Raw genomic sequence first — 20,370 nt, 5'->3', positions numbered from 1 at the left:
AAAGTGTTTGAAGTTGAAGTCTGAACTCTGCGAGATTTGATAACATAATGATAGTATGTCATGATGGACATACTATCATTATGTTATCTAACATTGCAAACAGCATAAAACAAACGGATGGGCCCTGGCATGAAATGTTTTCATCAGGGATTCTGGCGGTACTTTGTAAAATGAGAGGAATCCTATTTACACCACAACTGTTTGCCGATTACATTCATTTGTAGCCTCTTTCATACTGACTGAACCAATTCAGATGCCTGAGATTACTGGTTAACTCACTCCCGTGCTGCATGTCTTTATGTTTTATATAAAGGCTGTCTTAATTCTCAATTGAACAAGTCTGAAGGAAATTAATTGAGTCACAGACTTTTACCACAAACAATAGTCTTTTAGTGGCCAGTCAAAGTTGCCTTATTTTTGCTTTTCTTCAGCTTCTTCCCTGATTTCCTTAAACTTTGAGTATGCAAAGAAGAGCTCTCCTTATGATATTTGTGAAATTCTCAATGCATTTAATTCTGGTGTGGCAGTGAGGGGACCAGAAGCAGCTTTCACTCAAATTGGAGAGTGTGACACTAGTGAGGACATTCAGCGGACATTTCAGGAAATTATTTCTTATAGATAGTAATATATCAGTAGGAGGACCTCTACCTTTGTGTGACTATAATATGTGTGATTGTATGAAGCAGCAAGTAAAGAGGAGACATAGACAGACATGTAAAAGGTCCTCTTGTTACAACCAAAAAGTACAACAGTGCTTGTTTTGCATAGGCTGAGCGGAACCTTAAAATAAGACCGTAATTCAGCGAGGAAACAGCTTGATAAAGCGTCTATAAATAAGTCCTATCTATAAATAAAATCTGAAATAGTGCCTTATTCATGAATAAATGCACATCAATTCACATATCTACAACAAATAAATTTGCAGCAGTTTTTATTTAATCATTTTTTTTTCATCATTTCCCTATAGTCTTCACTCCCACCAAGTATTAGCTTTGACTGCAGCAGACATAAATGCCCAGTGAGATGTATGTGAAATGAGCAGTGCATGCTGACTGTGAAACTGTTGACCCTTAATGTGTCCAGGAACAGTTTCAGACATTCCTTGTGTCCAGCTGATTGAGTACATAAGGAGAAGGTGAAGGAATAGACAGGCCCCTGTGGTGGTCTCCATATCTCCCTAAGGTGGCATACCAGTGATGTCTGGAGACCTGACAGCTGTTGGTGCCGTGGGGTTGGTGGATTAGGGTCTCTGAGCTCTACTGTGCTCCTTCACCCTCCACAGCACTACTGCTGGGGCCCCTGGTGTCGCCTCTGTTACTAGTGCAAGTCATGTAATGCTCCACAGTGTCTTTCTTTCTCCAATGAGCATGTGCATATGCATTATGTACTGAGAGCACTTCAGGTATTGACATGCAAAGCTAGGAACTTCAATGCAAAACAGGTCCTTGTAGTGAGTGTCAGTGGTGGGCAGAAAGAAAAGGTTGCATAGGTCATGAAAAGGGCTGTAAAACGGTCAAACTTCAGGATCAGGTTTGCACGTCACTGGCATTGTATCATTTTGATCCCCTCATCTCTGACTTGATGGAGTTGACAGCATCATGAGCTTGAGGCACGACAGAACAACATAGATGTTGAATGTTCAAATGAATAACACTCCTAAAAACTCTACACAGTCACATTAGGTGGTGGCATGTCTTGGATGGCCGGGACAGAACTGTGAACAGAGGAAACTAGTTGGCATTTTCAAATGAATGGTACTGTATGCCTGAGCCAAGGCTGGAGAGAGACAATAGTTGGGACCCAGGACATTGATAAGATCAGATTGAATATGACAGTTGCCTTGTCAAAAGGAGAAAACACATTCTGCCAACAGTGTGACTCAGAAAAGCATAGACATATCTTGCTGACAAAGGAGAGAAAGACCTTGAGAAACAAGGAAGCTAATCTATAAGAACAGGGCTATTCTACAGGGGAACGCTCTCATAGCAAAGACGAGCTGATTAATAAAGGAAAAGGGAACATGAATTTGTGTGATGCTGTTACAGTGTTGATTAGATGATTATTTCCCAGCTCTAGTTACTAGTCAGAACTCAGATTTCTTATTGTTCTGCAGATCACTGGGCGGAGAGCTGCCTAGATCAGCACATGTATAGTGATCTCAATAAGTGCTATATATGTCTATTAGTATAACTTTGGATTCACACTATGAATTTAAATTGAATCTGAAGCATAGGATAATTTGGAAATTGAAACATGCCAGAGAGAGAGAGAGAGAGAGAGAGAGAGAAGTAAGCAGAAATCTCTAGCTAGCTACAGCAGTGTCTTACTATTGTGGTGGTCAGGGTATTAAAGCAAGGTACAGTAGGCTGCTTATGATGAATTAGCCTATTGTTATGATTATTAGTGTCATTCATTACTGTTGTTGTTATTATTATATTATTGCATTAAGCACCAATTGTGATGTCTCTAAATGGTCTTAGGTGAGTCATTCCAAACAGTTACAAGATTGAAGACAATTAACCATTTTAGCTCTGTAATAACACTGACATACAGTATACATAGCATGCAATATTAATTGGTTGTGTCTGCAGCCTGCACTTGATTGACAAATGTGCATACTGAAAAACACTTTTGTGTTCGCTCCCATTTTTCATTAATTGAAGTAAAAGATGTGATATGTGATATTCTATACACACAAAAGGCTTATTTATCCCACATGATTAGTGCACAGATGTCCCTAGGACTGGTCACAATGACAGGCCACTCTAAAACGTGTAGTGTAGCTTTCTCACACAACACAAAGATACTGATGTCACATGTTTGAGGGAGCTTGCAGCATGTGAACTGCAGGGATATCCACCTAAGTGGTTGCCTATGAACAGTATGTACAGCTAAAATGCAGATATACAGATTTTTACAAAAAAAACAAGTGTTTTGCAGCTAAATTGGCTTATCAATTGATCATTACAAATTCACACAATTATTTGATCAAAGTCATGATTACCTTATCACAAATGTATTACATTTTGAGTCTTTTCCAAAAAAACGTTGACTACTTCAAACAGATGTATATCAATGCCTCTCTGATATGAGAAATCTAGAAAATGTAGTTGTGCCAATAGTTATCTTTGCACAGACTTAACTGTTAATCAGATTCTTCCCTGCTCTTTTTTATGTGAGCTTTTTTAATTCATGCATTTATGAGCTGTGCGAACATCAGTTCATAAATCACTCAGAGTACATTTAATGTAGCGGTGTTCTGGTTTTCTATAACAGCACAAAAACACATATTTATGAAACATTAACAAGTGCAATGTGATTTTTCTGCATTAGAAAAGCCTTTTATGACATTGATGCAATGCAAATATTCCTTCCCAAGTGGAAATGGGTAGTGCACCCACACACATAATTTATCTGGGATGTGTAATGGAGATGTATTTCTCTCAGCTCCAACAAAGTAGGAGAGGAGGAACCTAGAAACTGCCCTCATATATGCATGCATGTGAAGACACACAGATACACAGACACACACTCACACTCACACTCACACTCACACTCACACTCAGATTCACACTCACACTCACTCATTCACTCACTCACTTACTCTCTCACTCAAGAGGGGGGGGGGGGGGGGGGGGGAGGGGATATGTTACTAGATGAGATGAAGATGTCATATACTAGGGGATCTAGATTCCGTTGCTGGAAAACAGAAGGAACATCAATCAGTTTTGCATCACCTCACTGCTCTGTGTCTCTGTAAGGAAATGTTTGTTTTGCCCCTGCCCATGGCATGATGGAGTATAACGAGTAAGGATGCCTAAGGATGGATCTCTGGGACATATTGAGATGACAGGGATGTCTGTCTGATCAGGGTGACCAAGAATCTTTCCTCACTGACATCAGGTTACACAGAAATGAGAAGCACTCAGTATGTGTCCTGTGTTGTCAAGACCACAGTCACATGCACTACCTACTTGTACACATTCAGGACTTGATCTTCCTATTATAGATGGTGGGCAGGCAGATCAAGGCTGACTTTGAATAGATGTCCATCAAGCTGACTAAATGATCCTTCAGAGAGGGAAGATGGTAGAGAAGTTACAGTACATACAGTAGCTTCATGGAATCCATGCAGTTCTATTCACCTGTGAGAAATGGGTTAGAATTCTGCATTTAGTAATTTAGTAGAGACTTTTAATGCCTTACAAGTGAAGTGCCATGCAATACAAGCAAATACAGTAGAAGTCCAAGGGATACAAACTGAACGCAAACTGCAGTGAATATCATGAATATCATGTGCAGAGAAGGCAGACAGTTCTTTTCTTTCAAGTCCACAAAAGGTTGGAGGAAAGGTGGAGTTTCAGCTTTTGAAATGTTGGAGGAAAGGTGGAGTTTCAGCTTTTGAAATGTTGGAGGAAAGGTGGAGTTTCAGCTTTTGAAATGTTGGAGGAAAGGTGGAGTTTCAGCTTTTGAAATATTGGGAATGCCACTGTACACATATTTGGAGCATGTCCGTATTTCTTGTATTCCTGTTGCTATTTTAGGGTTTTTTTCATATTAAGGTTTTTTTTTCATATACCGTATTGTTGCCTTTTATCCTGTGCACCTGACTGCAAACCACATTTTCTACCTGAGGTAATAAGATGACTGAACTGAACACTGCAGAGCAGCTCCACTTAGGAAAACAACCCCTTTGCTTGGGCCTGTATGATAGAAGGCAGAAGGTTATGGACATTATGAACATTATTAGACCTTCGATAACAAAGTTGAGAGGGTTAAATACCCATTTATATATGTTATACATATATATGAGATCTGGAGATATAGAATGAATAAAGTCTATGCACCCCCTTTTAACAGCAGTGTGACTGGCAGGAAGTGGAAGGGTAATGTGCAGTCCTCTGGTCCCCTGGTCAGCATGCGTCATGATGGCGGTGTTGGATGTTTAAGAAGGCCATTTCCTCTGGTCCTCTGGTCTCTGGCTGGGGATCTTGTGCATGTATTTTGTGATTTTCAGAGATCACATAAAATCATCATGTTTCTCATAGCTATTGTGGGTCAAATAGAGAAGAACAGAAGAGCTATAAATGGGACATTCCTTTGAAATGCAGATGAAACAATTCCTTTGTTCAGTTCCTCAAATTTCCCTCATTGCAGATTAGACAGATACAAAAACAATATGTTTCCACCCATCAAGTTATTTCTGCCTATATTCGCCTGAACAGATTTAGGTTTTACTTGTATAGTTGCGGTGCACAGCTGGGATATGTTTGAAATTAAACGTTATCTCTTTCTACTGCATGACATATAATTGTCATTAAAGTCTGTACATACTCAGAAAATTACTGAAAAAGGATATTTGCTTTTCTGCTCAGGGCAATTTGCAATAAAGCCTAAACCCCAAAACTTAAATGTACAGTGTGTAAACATAGACCTGATAAGCAGATGATATTGTCATCTCATAGTTGACATGCTGTCTTGTTCCACAAAGGCAGAGAAACAGAGCGAGTGGGAGATGAGAGATGCGATGAGAGGAAAGAAAACACACACTGTACAAAACTGTACAGTACATTAACCAGAAATGTAAAGCCCACAATCATAAACACAGTGTATAGAGGGGAGGGGTGAAACGGAAATCATTTAATTAAATATATGACTTAACAAACAGTGGCACTATATTTATCTCATTAATCCTGTCAGAGTTGTAGAAGTAGGTGACTAAGAGTTCCATACATTTTCTGTAGTGAGGATCTAACTCTCACCCCATCAATAGCCAAGATTTGAAACAACCTGGACCTACTGTAACTCCGACTAGTTAGACCTTCATGGAATATTTTTTCCGGTGCTATGGACATAATTTGAAAATTGATATTCCCTATTAAATCAGATGATTAAGTGAGGAAAAACAAGCTCTAATCCATAACTAAGCTATTAAAAGTTCTGACGTATGAACAAGGGGCAATCATTTTTCTGTTTAATTACTGTGTACTACACTGTGGACTGTGGCTCTTAATTATGGCACACTTGTAATCGCTGGATATGGAGCACTGATGGGAAACAGTGTTGTCACTGTCACATCAAATGCAGGTTAACAGATAGTGACTACAAAGCCAGAACTCCCTAAATTATAGCCACAGCAAGAAGAAATGCATGTCATAATATAATATAATATAATATAATATAATATAATATAATATAATATAATATAATATAATGTGAAATATTGGTGTTGGCACACCTATGAAGTAGTTCCAGAATTTGGACTATATTACACTTACACAGCCTATCAATAGAGCATAGAGCCATCTCTGGTGAAGGATTATAAGGCGGGGTCCGTTTCTCTTGTCTTTACATACCCATACTTTAAGTACCCAAGCACATAGCTCTGTATGTCATAGAATTCCAATGGGAATTTATCTGAGCAAAGACAATAGATGAAACATTGATTCATCTTAATGTTTGTAACATTGTCAGATTAAAAGATGCTGTGACATATCTTTAAACATCAGCATTTACATTCTAATTGTGTCCCTTTTCCTGGTTGTTTATACTACATTGACAAACAGTTTGACTTTTGCACTGCTTTTTATCTCATAATAATCTATTTGTTTTGATCTATTTGACTATTGTACTTGAATATATTTCCTCACTAGACCAAAATATATTTTGCTATTGTTCATTGTTGTTTGATAAGTGTCCTCTTCTGACTTATTTATGTAATGGACTGGTTTTCTTCAGGTCAGCAGCAGTCGCTCTATAGCAGCGGTTCCCGCTGGGAATGTCTTACGCCAGAAAAAGCCATCACAGATCACACAATCAAAATAAATTGTTCATTTAGCTCTTGTCTCCTGAATAATCACAATTGGTGATCTCTCTCTCTCTCTCTCTCTCTCTCTCTCTCTCTCTCTCTCACTCTCTCTCACTTCTCTTACGGCTCCTTCCCCTATCTGCCCATTCTACCGTTCACCCCCAATTTGCTCACACTTATCCATCCCCATTTGCTCATTTGAACCTATTTCAAAAGCACTCTCATTTTCTCCCCATTGATTACCTCTGTGCCCCTCCTCATCTCTCCTCATCTTCTCACAGGTGTTGTGTGCATTGCTCAGTCCCAGAGGATCCCCAGAGAGCCCACGCGTGGAGAGTTTGACAGAGTCATCTTCCGCCTGTTAGAGACCCCTAATGCACGCGCAGTCATTATGTTTGCTAATGAGGATGACATCAGGTATACAAATAAATACTTTTTAACGTTAATGTGAAAACACTGGTTAATCTGTTTCTAATCTGGTTTAAAGGACAGTCTCGGTTCTTTTTTGAGCAGTAATATTGTGCTGTACTGCAGCCCATAACATCAACCTAAACTGATTTCAGTTACCTTACCTCGTATCATTTGTGTTTTATTGGAAGTGTAGCTACTGTAGATATGTTTCCTGGGTTTGTTAAATGAGAATGTTTCTTCTTCCTTCTGCAGACGTGTCCTCGAAGCTGCCAAACACAACAATCTCACAGGCCACTTCCTGTGGGTTGGTTCAGATAGTTGGGGCTCCAAAGTTTCGCCTGTGGTGCATCAGGAGGACGTAGCAGAGGGGGCCATCACCATCCTGCCAAAGAGAGCTGCTGTGTCTGGTAGGCAGGCTGCCAAAGAACTACTCTACTGCAACTACTTGGTGATAACAAGGCAATGCACAGTGTATAATACAAAGACATGGACAGTTGAGGAAATAAAGGAAGTTGGTTTAACAGTTGGGCACTGGTGAAGTATATATATAAGTATTTATTCAGTTTGTGGTGATTCATCAATTGTCCCATTCAATGTCACTTCACAAAATTCATCAGTGTGTTGTACCTTTCAGCTTTTGACAGATACTTCAAGAGCCGCTCTTTGTCCAACAATCGACGGAATGTTTGGTTTGCTGAATTTTGGGAGGAAAACTTTGAGTGCAAGTTAGGGATGCATGCCAAACGGCCAGGCAGTCTGAAGAAGTGCACAGGTAAGAGAGTAGTTTTTAATTGTTCTATTATATTGTGTTAAGTCATGTAAAATGCATAAGCTACTGTGTTCACACACTGATGGATCATATACTAAGTCATTTGATTGTTGTTTGGCTCTGTGACTGGAAATATCTGCATGATGCATCATTACAAAACATATTCAAACAGATTGATTTAGGAAATGTTCAAAAATGTCCCATCGACATGCAGATGAAAATCACCAGCAGTACAGACTAAAGGTTATTAGGAGAATTTATTTGGGTTGTGGTTTGGGTTGGGTTGTAGCTGTAGTGTGTGTGTGTGTGTGTGTGTGTGTGTGTGTGTGTGTGTGATGAGACATCAATGCTTTATTATCCTCAGCTAAAATATGCAACCATATTTATGACACACTCATCATAAGGACATTATTTTGGCAGATATATGAGTTATATATTTAGCACAGCTCAGGACACTAGTCTCTTTGCTTGACTTCCTGATGACACTGAAGCTACAGATGTATCTGAGTACAAACATGTACACTCCACTTCTGCATGAATCATCTCTATGGAATATATGCACTAAATGTATCCTTGAACAAAAGCATGTGCTAAATATCTTAACTATTTAGATTGTATTGTGTGTGTGTGTGCGTGTGTGTGTGTGTGTGTGTGTGCGTGTGCGTGCGTGCGTGCGTGCGGTGTGGTGTGGTGTGTGTGTGCGTGTGTGTTTGTGTGTGTGTGTGGTATGTGTTTGTGTGCGTGTGTGCGTGTGTGTGTGTGTGTGTGTGTGCGTGTGTGCGTGTGTGTGTGTGTGTGGTTTGCATGTGCATCATTCTTTTCTCTCCACTTCTGTTGTGGTCCGTGTTGTCTGATGCTCCTGTGCTCAGAGAGCGGTGGTGCTCTTAGGTGGCGGTGGCCATTGTTCTGGCAGTGTGGCTTGACAAAGTGGAGGTAATTACATTGTTGTCATTATGGCCCACCGATTGGCTCTCCTCTGAGATGCATGCGCTGCACAGTGCTGATGGATCACTCTGCCAAAAGCAAGCTGCTGGAACGCCTGATTATTATCACTGCATTTCTCCAAACAGGGAGAGTTCTGTTTGGATGTGGAAACATCCGTGACAATAATGACCATTCTTTCTGCAGTGTGTGAATCACAGCGGGAAAAGAGAAGCTTCCTACATCAATTCCACTCTGTTGTTGGGTATGCATATCGATCCAGCACATATTGATCCAGTCAAAAGCATCAAAGTGACAGCTTACAAAACAACAAAATATCTTCCTAGTATGATGCGTGAAATACAAATATATTTGGCCATCAGTAGTGCCACCTAAATGTGTGGCAATCATGATTCTGATGTGATGGCTGTCATTGTGTTTAACTGCTCTCTGGGGCAGAAAGCTGCTGGAGCAAATATAAGTGAAATTATATATATTTTTTTTACGCCTTTGAATGTGGAGGAATATATCAGAAGCATAACCTCCCTTGCAAGGTCAAAGAGATTATGGAACTTTGAACTTCATAATTTATGAAACTCCATGATTTGCATATGAGGCGATAAAATAGCTTCTGTTGGAAACTTTACTTTTAGCATACATTTATGTATTTGCTTACATATTAGTATTAGAGTACAACCAATGCATATATTATAGCACTGTGTGTTGTTTGATATTTGCTTTAGTAGACCAGCTGGTTTTTTACATTTCAGCCTCTCTTCTGTTATTGGTTCGACACAAACTGATGTAGTTGAATGTGGACTGAGCCGTTGCTAATGAGCTCTAATAAATAATAACATTTAGTTCCTTCTGGTATTAGTAACGGTTCACATTAAGACAAATGAGCCATTTCTTTGGGAGGAGCTCAGAGGTGAGAGCCAGATAGCAATTACTAATGACAATTAATTGAACTAATTACATTTCTCAAAGACATGCCGTAGCAGGGCTAGAAGGAACAATGTTGGTGCTCCATCATGTTTGACTGAGGTTGGTCAAAGGTGCCAGTGGCACTTCTTCAGCTCTTTCCCATTACGCTTAAGATGGCGTAATCAGCATCTCACCACAAGATTAGAAACAAATCCATGTCGACAAAGGTTACATGTTCCTTCTTGTTTCACTAATTGTTAACATTGCCAGCCAGCAAAACAGTGGATGGATTGCAATGCTAAATGCTTTGCAGGGAATGGCCATTGATGTAACAGTATGCTGAACAATTGGCCAGGAAGTAGAAATCCAAAGCTGTTCCGTTAAGAGACCAATTTCATCTGATTTGTCGCTAAAGGTTTGACGCTAAAGTTTTCAGTAAGAATAGTGCAACTGTAGACTATTTAAAGTATGGGTTAATTTCTTATATAATTACCGCTAGTATATTATTTAGAAATAAAGAATGTATGCCTGAAGATAATTAGTTCCTTAAGTCTAAGAGATGAATAGCCAATTTTATAGACTATGCCCACAATAGTGCATTTAGATACATAATTAACATCATCCTCCCTGTGCAGGTGAATCTAAGTTGTTCTTCTTTCATGTCTTCTTCAGAGGAAAGAAAGTGTTTTTGTTTTCAGGTAGAGTGCAGTTCCATGTGTGCAGCTTAAAGGATTCACCACTGATTCACCATTATATATTATTCAAACATAGAAAGAAAGAAAAAAGTGATTCTCTGTTGGTGGGACTGGTATACCTGGTAGAATAAGAAGGAGTCAAGCTACACATCTACTTAGAGAAAGGGAGAACTACACAGAGATGAATATTTATATAAGCAATCTCTGACTGTTCTTCGTACAGTATATCTCTAGAACTGTTCATCCGACCGACATCCAACCATGCTCACTTGGGTGTATTGCTGAAGACCCAAGTGAGTGCAGTGTTGCTGTGAAGTCTGTATGTGAAATGTAAAAGATATCGTTAAGACAACCTAGCGGACCTCAAGAATATCTGACCAACTCACATGCAGTCTGCTTGCATTGCATTGGGTTGGGTTGAGTTGCATGCCATGTTCACAAGGTGACAAGATCATCATTTGGCTGATTCAACATGAGTAATGCTACTGTGTGGATCTAGCAAAGCATTTTACCCATGTGCATCTTAAAGTTCTTATTTTATTTAAAACATTTTCTGCCCAGGTAATATGATTAACATAATTTCAGAGACAGTTAACCCCCATGCTCATCACGAGAGCTACTGCAGTTTCAGGTTCAAGAGTGCCACTGCCAGCTGAGTATGTACAGTGTCTTAAGTGCTAGGAACACATCAAAAGTGTATTTCATCAGCTCCTCTGTTGGATACAGATATACTGTAAAACATATTGGAGTTGAGAATGGAGTATGGGCCAAATAGGATGATGGCTATGAGTTCATGTTTGACTCCTCATCTCCCAGAATACCAGGAGTGTTTCATTTCAGGAAGCAGAGGTTGAGTTGGAGGCATATTCTCACCTACATTTTTTAACTAGCATCTGTGTTATACTGCCAAATAGGAACCAGGTTTGAGGGCCATTGAGATGTAGGTTTTGCATTGTTTTGTAACATTCTATTTTAAGCTGTGTGTCTGCTCTAGTTTGCATAATTAATACTGAGTTTGAAGCTGTACCTTTGATCATGCCTGACAATGCCAGGCATTATAACATGTCATAGAAATAATTCATTCATTTTGTGTTCTGTATGCTGTGTGTTGATATATTTTTATAATTATTTAATTTAATCATTAAAACAATCAGGCAAGCAGCAGTCATTTGCCATTTATCCAATTTTCTAATCTGACCTGAATGATATCCCATCTGCTCACTGAAGAGTGGAAAAACATGTGAGTTACAGTAGTCCCAGAGCAAATTAAATTTTCTCATAAATGACATCTAATTAAGATGTTTCACTAAGTGATTAAACTGTCTCTCAGCTTTGCTGCTTCTCATTTACAGATAACCAATTGTAGCCTTTCCTGGGTGGATTGTATAATCTGGTAGTACACATTAGTTATGCATTGTTATGAAAACGCTTGTTACACGAATCACAGAAAATCAGTAATAATAACCAATACTAAGACAATGGGTATGTTTTATTGAAAGGACTAATGCCATCTGATTATAGTATAATCTGTCCATTCTTTTTTTTTTACAGGACTGGAAAAAATAGGCAGAGATTCAGCCTATGAGCAAGAGGGGAAGGTTCAGTTTGTGATGGATGCTGTTTATGCCATGTCCCATGCACTGCATAAAATGCACCAAGACCTTTGCTCAGGATATCCAGGCCTCTGCCCACGGATGAGTAACATTGACGGCAAAAAACTCCTTAACTACATCCGGGCAGTCAACTTCAGCGGTGAGCTTAAAATGTCATGTTCACCATTTTAAAAATCACTTAGAACACGTCTTGCTGGCCGATGATTCATAGTGTGATTTGGTAGACATTTATCTTTGACTGTCAAGTAAAAAATGAATACCACGAGAAAAAAACATGAAATATGCCAGTGTGACAAAGAAAGAATACAAATGCAACCTAAACTATTTCATGTTTTATGTAACTGCAATACAAATTGGTATTGGTACTATATTTCTTCCATGATACTTCAGTTTAAAATAGGATAGATTATGTTATATGATATATAGCTGAAATGAAAAGAGTAAAAATAGAATTTCATACATTCCATGACTTTCCACTGGCAGCTGGAAAATATTTCCTATCGGAATGTGTGATGGAACTTTCCCTCTTGTGAATAATGCCTGACATTTATCATGCAGTACTTTTTTTACATGGTTCAGTGCTCTCACTGAAATATTATATATTCCAGAAACATAATATATCTGCATACATTTACTAGCAACCTGTAGCAAATGTGTTATTACACACACATTCATATTCACACACACAAGCATGCGCGCACGTGCACACACACAAACACAAAAAGAGAGAGAGAGAGAGAGAGAGAGAGAGCAGTTTGAGACATAGTAATTACTTTTTATGAAACCCCACGTTTGTCTTTCTACTGTATGCTGACACACAACTCTCTTTATTATGTGCATGTACAGTACGTAGCCATTTGATTGAGCTTGTTGGAGCATGAGCACATTGTGTTCCCACTGAGGTGGGCTTCCTACAGTGCCCCTGAGAGTTGTGATTTGGCAGGGTGATGGGGTGTTTCAAGACAATCTGTGGCCCAACTTCAACCCCCATCTCCAAGAATTAGTCACACAGTGACAGCTCCTGCACCCAACGGCAGATTGCCGGCTCAGCCACTGTCATGTTTGCTTCAGTGCCCACATCAGAGCCCTTCCTCGCCTTTACAAACACTTACCTCTAATTAGGCAAGGAGATGAAAAATAAAATAGCATTGAAAAACACAGAAAGATCATTCACCAGGGCCATGTAATGCCCTGAAGAACAGCACTGAAGCCTAAAGGGATTGATACCAAAACACTGAAGCCTGAAGTGAGACTAGGTGAAACTCTCCTTTGGGTGAGCAAGCTTCCAGGGTTGTATTTTTAGAGACCTCATCTCAATAATTTCCAAGTTTTTACTCATGGCAGGAAATTATTTCATTCCCATAGCTTGGAGGAACGTAAAAAAGCATTATTCTATTTTTGTTTTGCTTTGTTTGAACTGTTATTGGCACCATCTGTGACCACCTTCTCCTACGTTCTCATACAGAACATTTACTGCTCAATTCTCAACTCCATATAAGCTTCAAATGCGGAGGATATTGTCTCTGTATTTCAAAACAAATTCCCCTGCCTCTAGTGTTATTGGGACATCCTCCATAGTGTTTTGTTTGAATTATTGTGATCTTGTTTGAAATTCCAATGATCACCTGCTATCTATTGGTGTTTTTCTTATAATTCTGCCAGAGTCCTTTTATGTCTGACAGAGAGACTCTTGATGGGACTGTTGGTTTGTAGCACAATCACATCACGCCATAATAGAATCATGGCCATAGACATACACATACCCATAGACATACAGGTGGTGTTTCGTTTATGTTTTGTTTTGAGCACATTCATTATTTCATGCCCTCATCAAACACACTCCCCCACTTGTGCATACACATGTATTCTCATGCATTTTTCAAATGGACTGACAGACCCACCAAATTGAGATGATGAATATTCTCTTTAAAGGCATACTTACCCTTTTCAGTCAGTGGTAGCCCCCAGGCCCTGATTTCAGATCAGCATGATGTGGGTTAGTTTGCCTTCTCACAGGGCCCTGCAAAGCTGCAGTAATTGAAAGACTAATGAACATGTTATTCATTAATTTAGGCATGATGTGAACTGTGAGTGAATGAGTAGCCCTGCTAATTTATCACCTTGCTGTCATATTTCAGTGTATATTTAATCAAACGTTCATTTATGGATTTCATGTTTGATAAATCACTCTTTCATGAATTTCTAAATTGCATACTCATGTTGATGTAGATCACACATGAACAAATTTCATTTTAATTTACAGAGCCTCACAGCACCAAAACTAAAAGCTATGGCGCAATATACTTTCATATAGGCTATATATAAAAACGCCTCCAAAATGCACAACTTCCCTCAGACGTTTTGTCCCTGTATACACATTTAAAACATTATAATGTATGGTTTTTCTCTGTGAGTACTCATGTTTTTCTTCTGTATCTTGTGAGTGTAAGGATTCTACCGCTGTGACCAACTCTTTAAAATGTCTAAGAAAGGGTACTGTATAGAATTTACCTATAACGTGCTCATCACTTTCGGTACAATGTGATCACTTTCATTATAGTGTTTTTACCTTTCAATTGTTGTGTACATGTAGTTATTTAAGAGAACATGGATCAGGTCACGTTCTGCACAGAATTCTGTGAGTTCTATTATCTTCAATGAATCAGGTCACGTTCTGCACAGATTTCTGTGAGTTCTATCATCTTGAATGATAAGAGACTGCACCAGCACTGACCACCTCCCCCCAAACCAAAAACATGGTGAGAAATAACATGCCATTGCTACAGTATATTACCAATGATAAGACAAGAAGTAAAGGCAATGGAAAACACTGAAAAATGCCCTGGGCTTGAAACAGAGGTCTCGATAAATATTACAAATGAATGTAGAGGAAAACCTCCACCTCAGGTAATTTGGATGAATGTGTGTGACAAAGGTGCATAAGAAGGTAGGCTTTATTTTTTCATCAAAATAATTTGCTTCTACACTTTACACTCTACAATTGTTATTCCGTAGGTCAGGCTTCAGCCTTCTCAAGGCTTCCATGTAATTTATCGTCCATCATAGTTTTTTTTGTAACTTTCATTTACATTTTATCCAGACAAAACCAACAGCAGCTAAAAGGGTAGCTTAATGGCTTATTTGGCTTGCTTGGGAAGGCTACTGCTAAGGTTCTTCTAACAATGTGCTGGAACCCTTTGGGCCCCCAAATTCATTTTGCAGTCAGACGTGGGGTGGGTAGGGTAGACTGTGATGAATGAGTTAGCCATGAGTTTAATGGCACTTTTATCGGGTAAGATGGAGTTCAGATGAACCACCCACTCAAACTCTTTTTAGCTTTATGGAAAACGATAGACATATTCTTAAAGAGGCCATGCAAAGCCCCATAAAAGAGATTATGCCTTTTGCCTAGCCAAAACACTATTCGAAATGTCTTTGCACATTTTTAGCTTTCTTGGGTCTTTTATGTGAAGTTAATTTGTTCATATTGCTGCATATCTGGCAACATACAGTACATGTGCCTGTTTAGGGGCATTCATTAATTGTATTAGGCATAGTAAATGATTTTCTTAAATCTGAACCTTGAAATGTCCTAGCAGCAGATACTTGAAAGAACAAAAACGTTAGCTGCGAGGGAGGATCAGGGCCCTTCTGTATCCTTTCTTAGATATATCAGTCTGTGTTGGGCACTCAAAGCCAATCTCAGACGTATGACTCATCAAGTAGGCTATCCTCCAGTTAAGATTAATATGATGAGTAGCAAATTTTATACTTACTGTAACAAAGGTAGCAATGCTTAGGCTTCTCTTTGAGTTCTTATTTTGCCATTTTTTGATGGACAACCCAATGGAAAATGGAAAAACAGAACACAGCTGGGCTGAAATGCTACAGTGGTCTAATCTCTACATCACATATGGGATAAAGGAGGACAAATACACTAAACAGACAGGGAACTACACATAGACAATTAGGCATAACACACACACGCACAGGCGAGTAGGCCTACACGCCTCTCCATCTAGCTAGCCAGTATTAGTTAGTTGTTTTTGTTTTTCATAATTTAATGTAATGTCTTGTCCTATTGCTGTATGTACTCGATAAGTTACAGTGATTCGCTTCACAAAGGTGGTATTTTCAGTGCATTTTTCTATCATGGTTATGATATAAGCCGTTACACTAACCTGAACATTGCAGACCGTATCAGCCAGCTAATGTAACCTTAATGGCTGAAGAGTTTCGGCTGAACTTTATGGGACTTTGAGATCCACCACTAACGTTACCCTCAAGTCTGAACTGCTGATGTAGCCTAAGCCCAGAGAGCTCAGAGAGTTTATTGTTAGACTGAGAACACCATGCTGATGCTTATTAGCTAGAATGCAATTCATGAAAATTGGGCACTTCTGATAAGTTTTTGATTTTTGGCAGGTTGTTAGGTAGGCTTTCAAAAATCATGGATACAAGTTGGTGTGGCCCCCCTAGTGGCAGTTATTCATAAAATCCAAAATGGCCCCAGCCGAAAAGAGAAAAGGTTATATCTCAGCTTCCTTTAGTCTTAAATTGTTGTATAATGTATTTTCTCTACTTTGTTTGATACAAGGAATCCAATTTTGATATGTTCTTCTTATTTTAAGTCCATTTCCATGTAGTATCATAGTCATATTTAGCTCATAAACTGTCAATATCTCTGAAAAAGTCATGACTGTTGCGCCCGACGCAAATCTAAAATGGGGTGGTCTGAAGTAGCTACATTAATCATGGGTGTGGTTTGGGCGTAACGTGCAATAAACCAATCAGAGCGTCGTCTCACATTCCCTTTAAAAACAGGCAAGCTTGTTCCATAGCTGATTGCTATTATGGTGGCGTATTTGCCAGGCGCAGCCAGGAGCGTTCACTGCGCTATAATCACTGTTCAGTTGGGAACAGTTAGCTATTGATTTTTCCTCTTGACAAAATGTAATGCAGAATTGTCACAAAGACATACTTTCCGATGTTTTGGGATCACTCTCACTGAATCAAGAGGTTATGAATGCATTTTGATATTTTTGCAATGTACAATGTAATCTAACATACTCTCCCGTGCTGCCGCTGGGGCATTTGGGTTAAATGGCATCGGCATGCAATTTAACATCACGTCTTCTTAAATCTTCTAATATTTCCTAATTTATGTCATCAACACATCCGTTATTCGTCAAAATGTGTACGCTAGATTTATGCCTATTTTTTCACATCTTAATGGACACCACACTGATTTCCCTCGAGTGTAATTTTTCTTTGAAATGATGTATGGTTTACAGAAATGGGAACTACGATGTGCGTTGCGCAGCACAGGCGGCCAAGCAAGGGCTCCTTACCCTCAGGCAACTCAACAAGAGAAACATTTTCCAAGTTGACCTAACTTTCAACTCTGCACAGTATCCCATTAACTGCATGATAGGCTATTTAGCCTACAATATTTTCTGTTACGTAGAGTTTGTAAACACGTTATCATCAACTTAATGCACGCACAACATTTGTTTGAGCAGGAGAGAGAATAACAATGAATGGATGCAGCAACTACAGAAATTGTAGCCATATTGCTGCTTTCTTGTACTATGGTTGCTGGTTAACAGCACATAAAAGCTGATTTAAGCTAATTCACTAACTCAAGACTTCAAGGCCATCATAGATATAAAACGTTTTTTGAAAATAACGAAAGGATGGAGGGAACATAACAAAGCTTGGAGTTATTTCAGATGGGCTACAACAAGGCAGGCAAATGATGGTGCTTAAAACCTTAGCGCAGCTGGAATAATGCTTAGGCTGATGTTAAAGCGCACGCGATGTTTAAAGCCATACACAACGGTAAATTGGAACAAAACTAAAGGTAACTTTAGCCTTTATAGGGCTGTATAAAGTTGTCCAAATTAATAGGTCATAATTAGGCGTTGTTGTTGTAAAGATATTGCATGTAGATGTTGTACTATATAGGCTTCTAAATTTTTAGGTCACCAATGCACGAACAAAACCGGGAAATGGACAAATATTATCAAGGCTTTGAATGTTTCCGTCTGTGCACGGGGGTGTCTGTAGATTGGTGTGCAACGCATTCATTCATGCAGGCCTGTGGTCATGCATGCGCCCTTAAAATAGCAGCTGCATTTGCGCCACAGACTTTAGACCAGGGAGTTCCTGAGGGGTATTTCACAAAACCTAGATAAGGGATTAAACTGGGATTTTTAGGTTATCCTGGATGAATTTATGACTTGGTTTCACAAAAGAGATGGCACATAAGTTACCATGGGGATTTATTCTCTGCACCTAGCCTGGTCCCGACCAGGCTAACAGCCAAGCTAAATTCATTCTAATGGTAATTATGTCGTCTTATTGGTTCAGCTAGCTGTCATTCACATCAGACCTCCGTGCTAATTTTTAAGGAGCTTTATTCCATTTATAAACTATTTGCTAAATGTATTTGCTCGCAAAACAAAACAGATTGTCTGCCTACTACCATATGGTTATTATTTTACTTGATAGCCTTATAATTATTAACATAGGCCTAGGTACTCAATTGTTGGCTTATTTTATTGATAGACGTTTGATTAATAGCCTACTGTAGTTGATTGGAAGTGGAGGGGCAAGTTCTCGAAGGTATTTTCAACTATAATATTAAGATATATCATATGTGCATCTTTGCGAGCTTCAAGCGCTTTCTTAATGACGTTGCGTGCCGAGACAAAGAAGCACTCACACGTGGGTGCATACGTACATTTGCATTCAGTTGGTTTACCACGCCTACTCCTGCTGTTTTACAGAAATAGCCATGATTCCCCATTCCAAAAAGGACAACTTTACTTCATTGTTAGTCTATATCAAAAGCGGTGGTTCACTTTGTGTGAATGACGCTATTTTTCGCGTCTTTTTTATTCCAACCGTGGGCACTTTGGAGCAGAAACGAGAACGCGCACACATCCTGAATTATTTACACCTGGCTTGGCATAGTCGCTCCTACTCATCCTGGATTGGCATTAGTGAAACGAGTTGAGCTAGGATGACCAGACAGCACTATGTCAAACCTCACTTTATCACTTATCTTGGATGTCTTAATTCTGCCTTTGTGAAATACCCCCGTGGGCGCAATCGAATTCCCTAATTCACAGGCATGTACCTGTGGAGGGAAAATTCCAATATGCGCTGACTGCAAAATAGGAAAGACAAAAGCGCGAGTATACAAAGTCAATTGCGCTGGGACGCAAAATAGAGCCCTTAGTCTCAGAGCTACTCCGGTGTGCGGTCTTTCTCTTTTGTTTTTACCTTTTAGTTTACTTTGTCCTGCACCTGGCCAGGCTGGCCTAAACATTGGGGAAATGTACATGCAACCACTCTGACTTCATATAAATACATATACAATACCTGACACAGAATGAAAGAAATGCATACTAATATTAAAGGCATCCTTAATAGTTTTTTTTACCTTATAATAACGTTTCATAAATCATTTTGATGGCACATAACCTTAGAACATGACGAAGGGCACTTCTGCCATTGTCTGAGCGGTCCTCAACACATTTTCTGTGTTCAGGTAGGAACACTACCCCGCTCCCCAACCCCTATATTCTATCAGAGTTATGTTCATACTTTGTAGCAAAAGACACATATTTAGTTTGTTTATTATTGCGCTTCTCAACTGTAGGGGGACCCTGAGAGCAAATCTTGTTTAGTGTTGATTTACAACAAGCAAGGCACAATCTAGATTTTAACCTTGAACATTAAACACAGAATTAAACATTAAGCATTCTTGTTCACACCTTACACTGTATTATAAGGTGAAACTACATGAAGCATACACAGCAGCACAACCCCCTTGCCAGCTACAATATGTTTCCTTCAGTCAAAAGCTTGATTTAATACTATATGTCTAGATGAAACAGTATGACTCAGAGGAGTAATCCAGAACAAAGCAGAAAATAACAGGAGTCATACACTGGAAATATTAACCAAAAGTGAGCATGATCTCATAGAACAACAACAGATCAAAGGGGGATCCCAAAACTACAAAGACAACAGGGATAACATCAAACTGAGAGCTGCTTGAGTGTATGTGAAAGGAGGCTGTTGCATACATGCTTGATGGAGTTGTAGGAAAATGCCTTAAAATCGTGACCACTTCTCTACCTTTCTCCCTGATTACCATTCTGCAGTGAATTAGAATTCCAAGCAGCTACAGTCATGTGACACCATGATGAAGATGAT

At 39.2% G+C, this 20,370-nt stretch overlaps 1 protein-coding gene across 2 annotated transcripts in view; it reads left to right on the top strand.

Annotated features, from left to right (window-relative positions):
- LOC121724496 (metabotropic glutamate receptor 8-like) overlaps nucleotides 1-20,370 on the top strand; it is a 41,207-nt gene that overhangs the window by 15,423 nt on the left and 5,414 nt on the right. For both annotated transcript variants that reach the window (XM_042111094.1, XM_042111093.1), the window contains 4 exons: nucleotides 7,090-7,225; nucleotides 7,472-7,626; nucleotides 7,854-7,991; nucleotides 12,080-12,280. In XM_042111094.1, coding sequence (XP_041967028.1) covers nucleotides 7,090-7,225; nucleotides 7,472-7,626; nucleotides 7,854-7,991; nucleotides 12,080-12,280 — 630 coding nt within the window. The remainder of the gene's footprint in view (nucleotides 1-7,089; nucleotides 7,226-7,471; nucleotides 7,627-7,853; nucleotides 7,992-12,079; nucleotides 12,281-20,370) is intronic.

The sequence above is a fragment of the Alosa sapidissima genome, chromosome 11 (assembly GCF_018492685.1).
Source record: "Alosa sapidissima isolate fAloSap1 chromosome 11, fAloSap1.pri, whole genome shotgun sequence".
NCBI classification, from domain to species: Eukaryota; Metazoa; Chordata; class Actinopteri; order Clupeiformes; family Clupeidae; genus Alosa; species Alosa sapidissima.
The sequence above is the reverse complement of the archived record's forward strand: the minus strand, read 5'-3'. Positions and strand labels throughout refer to the sequence as shown.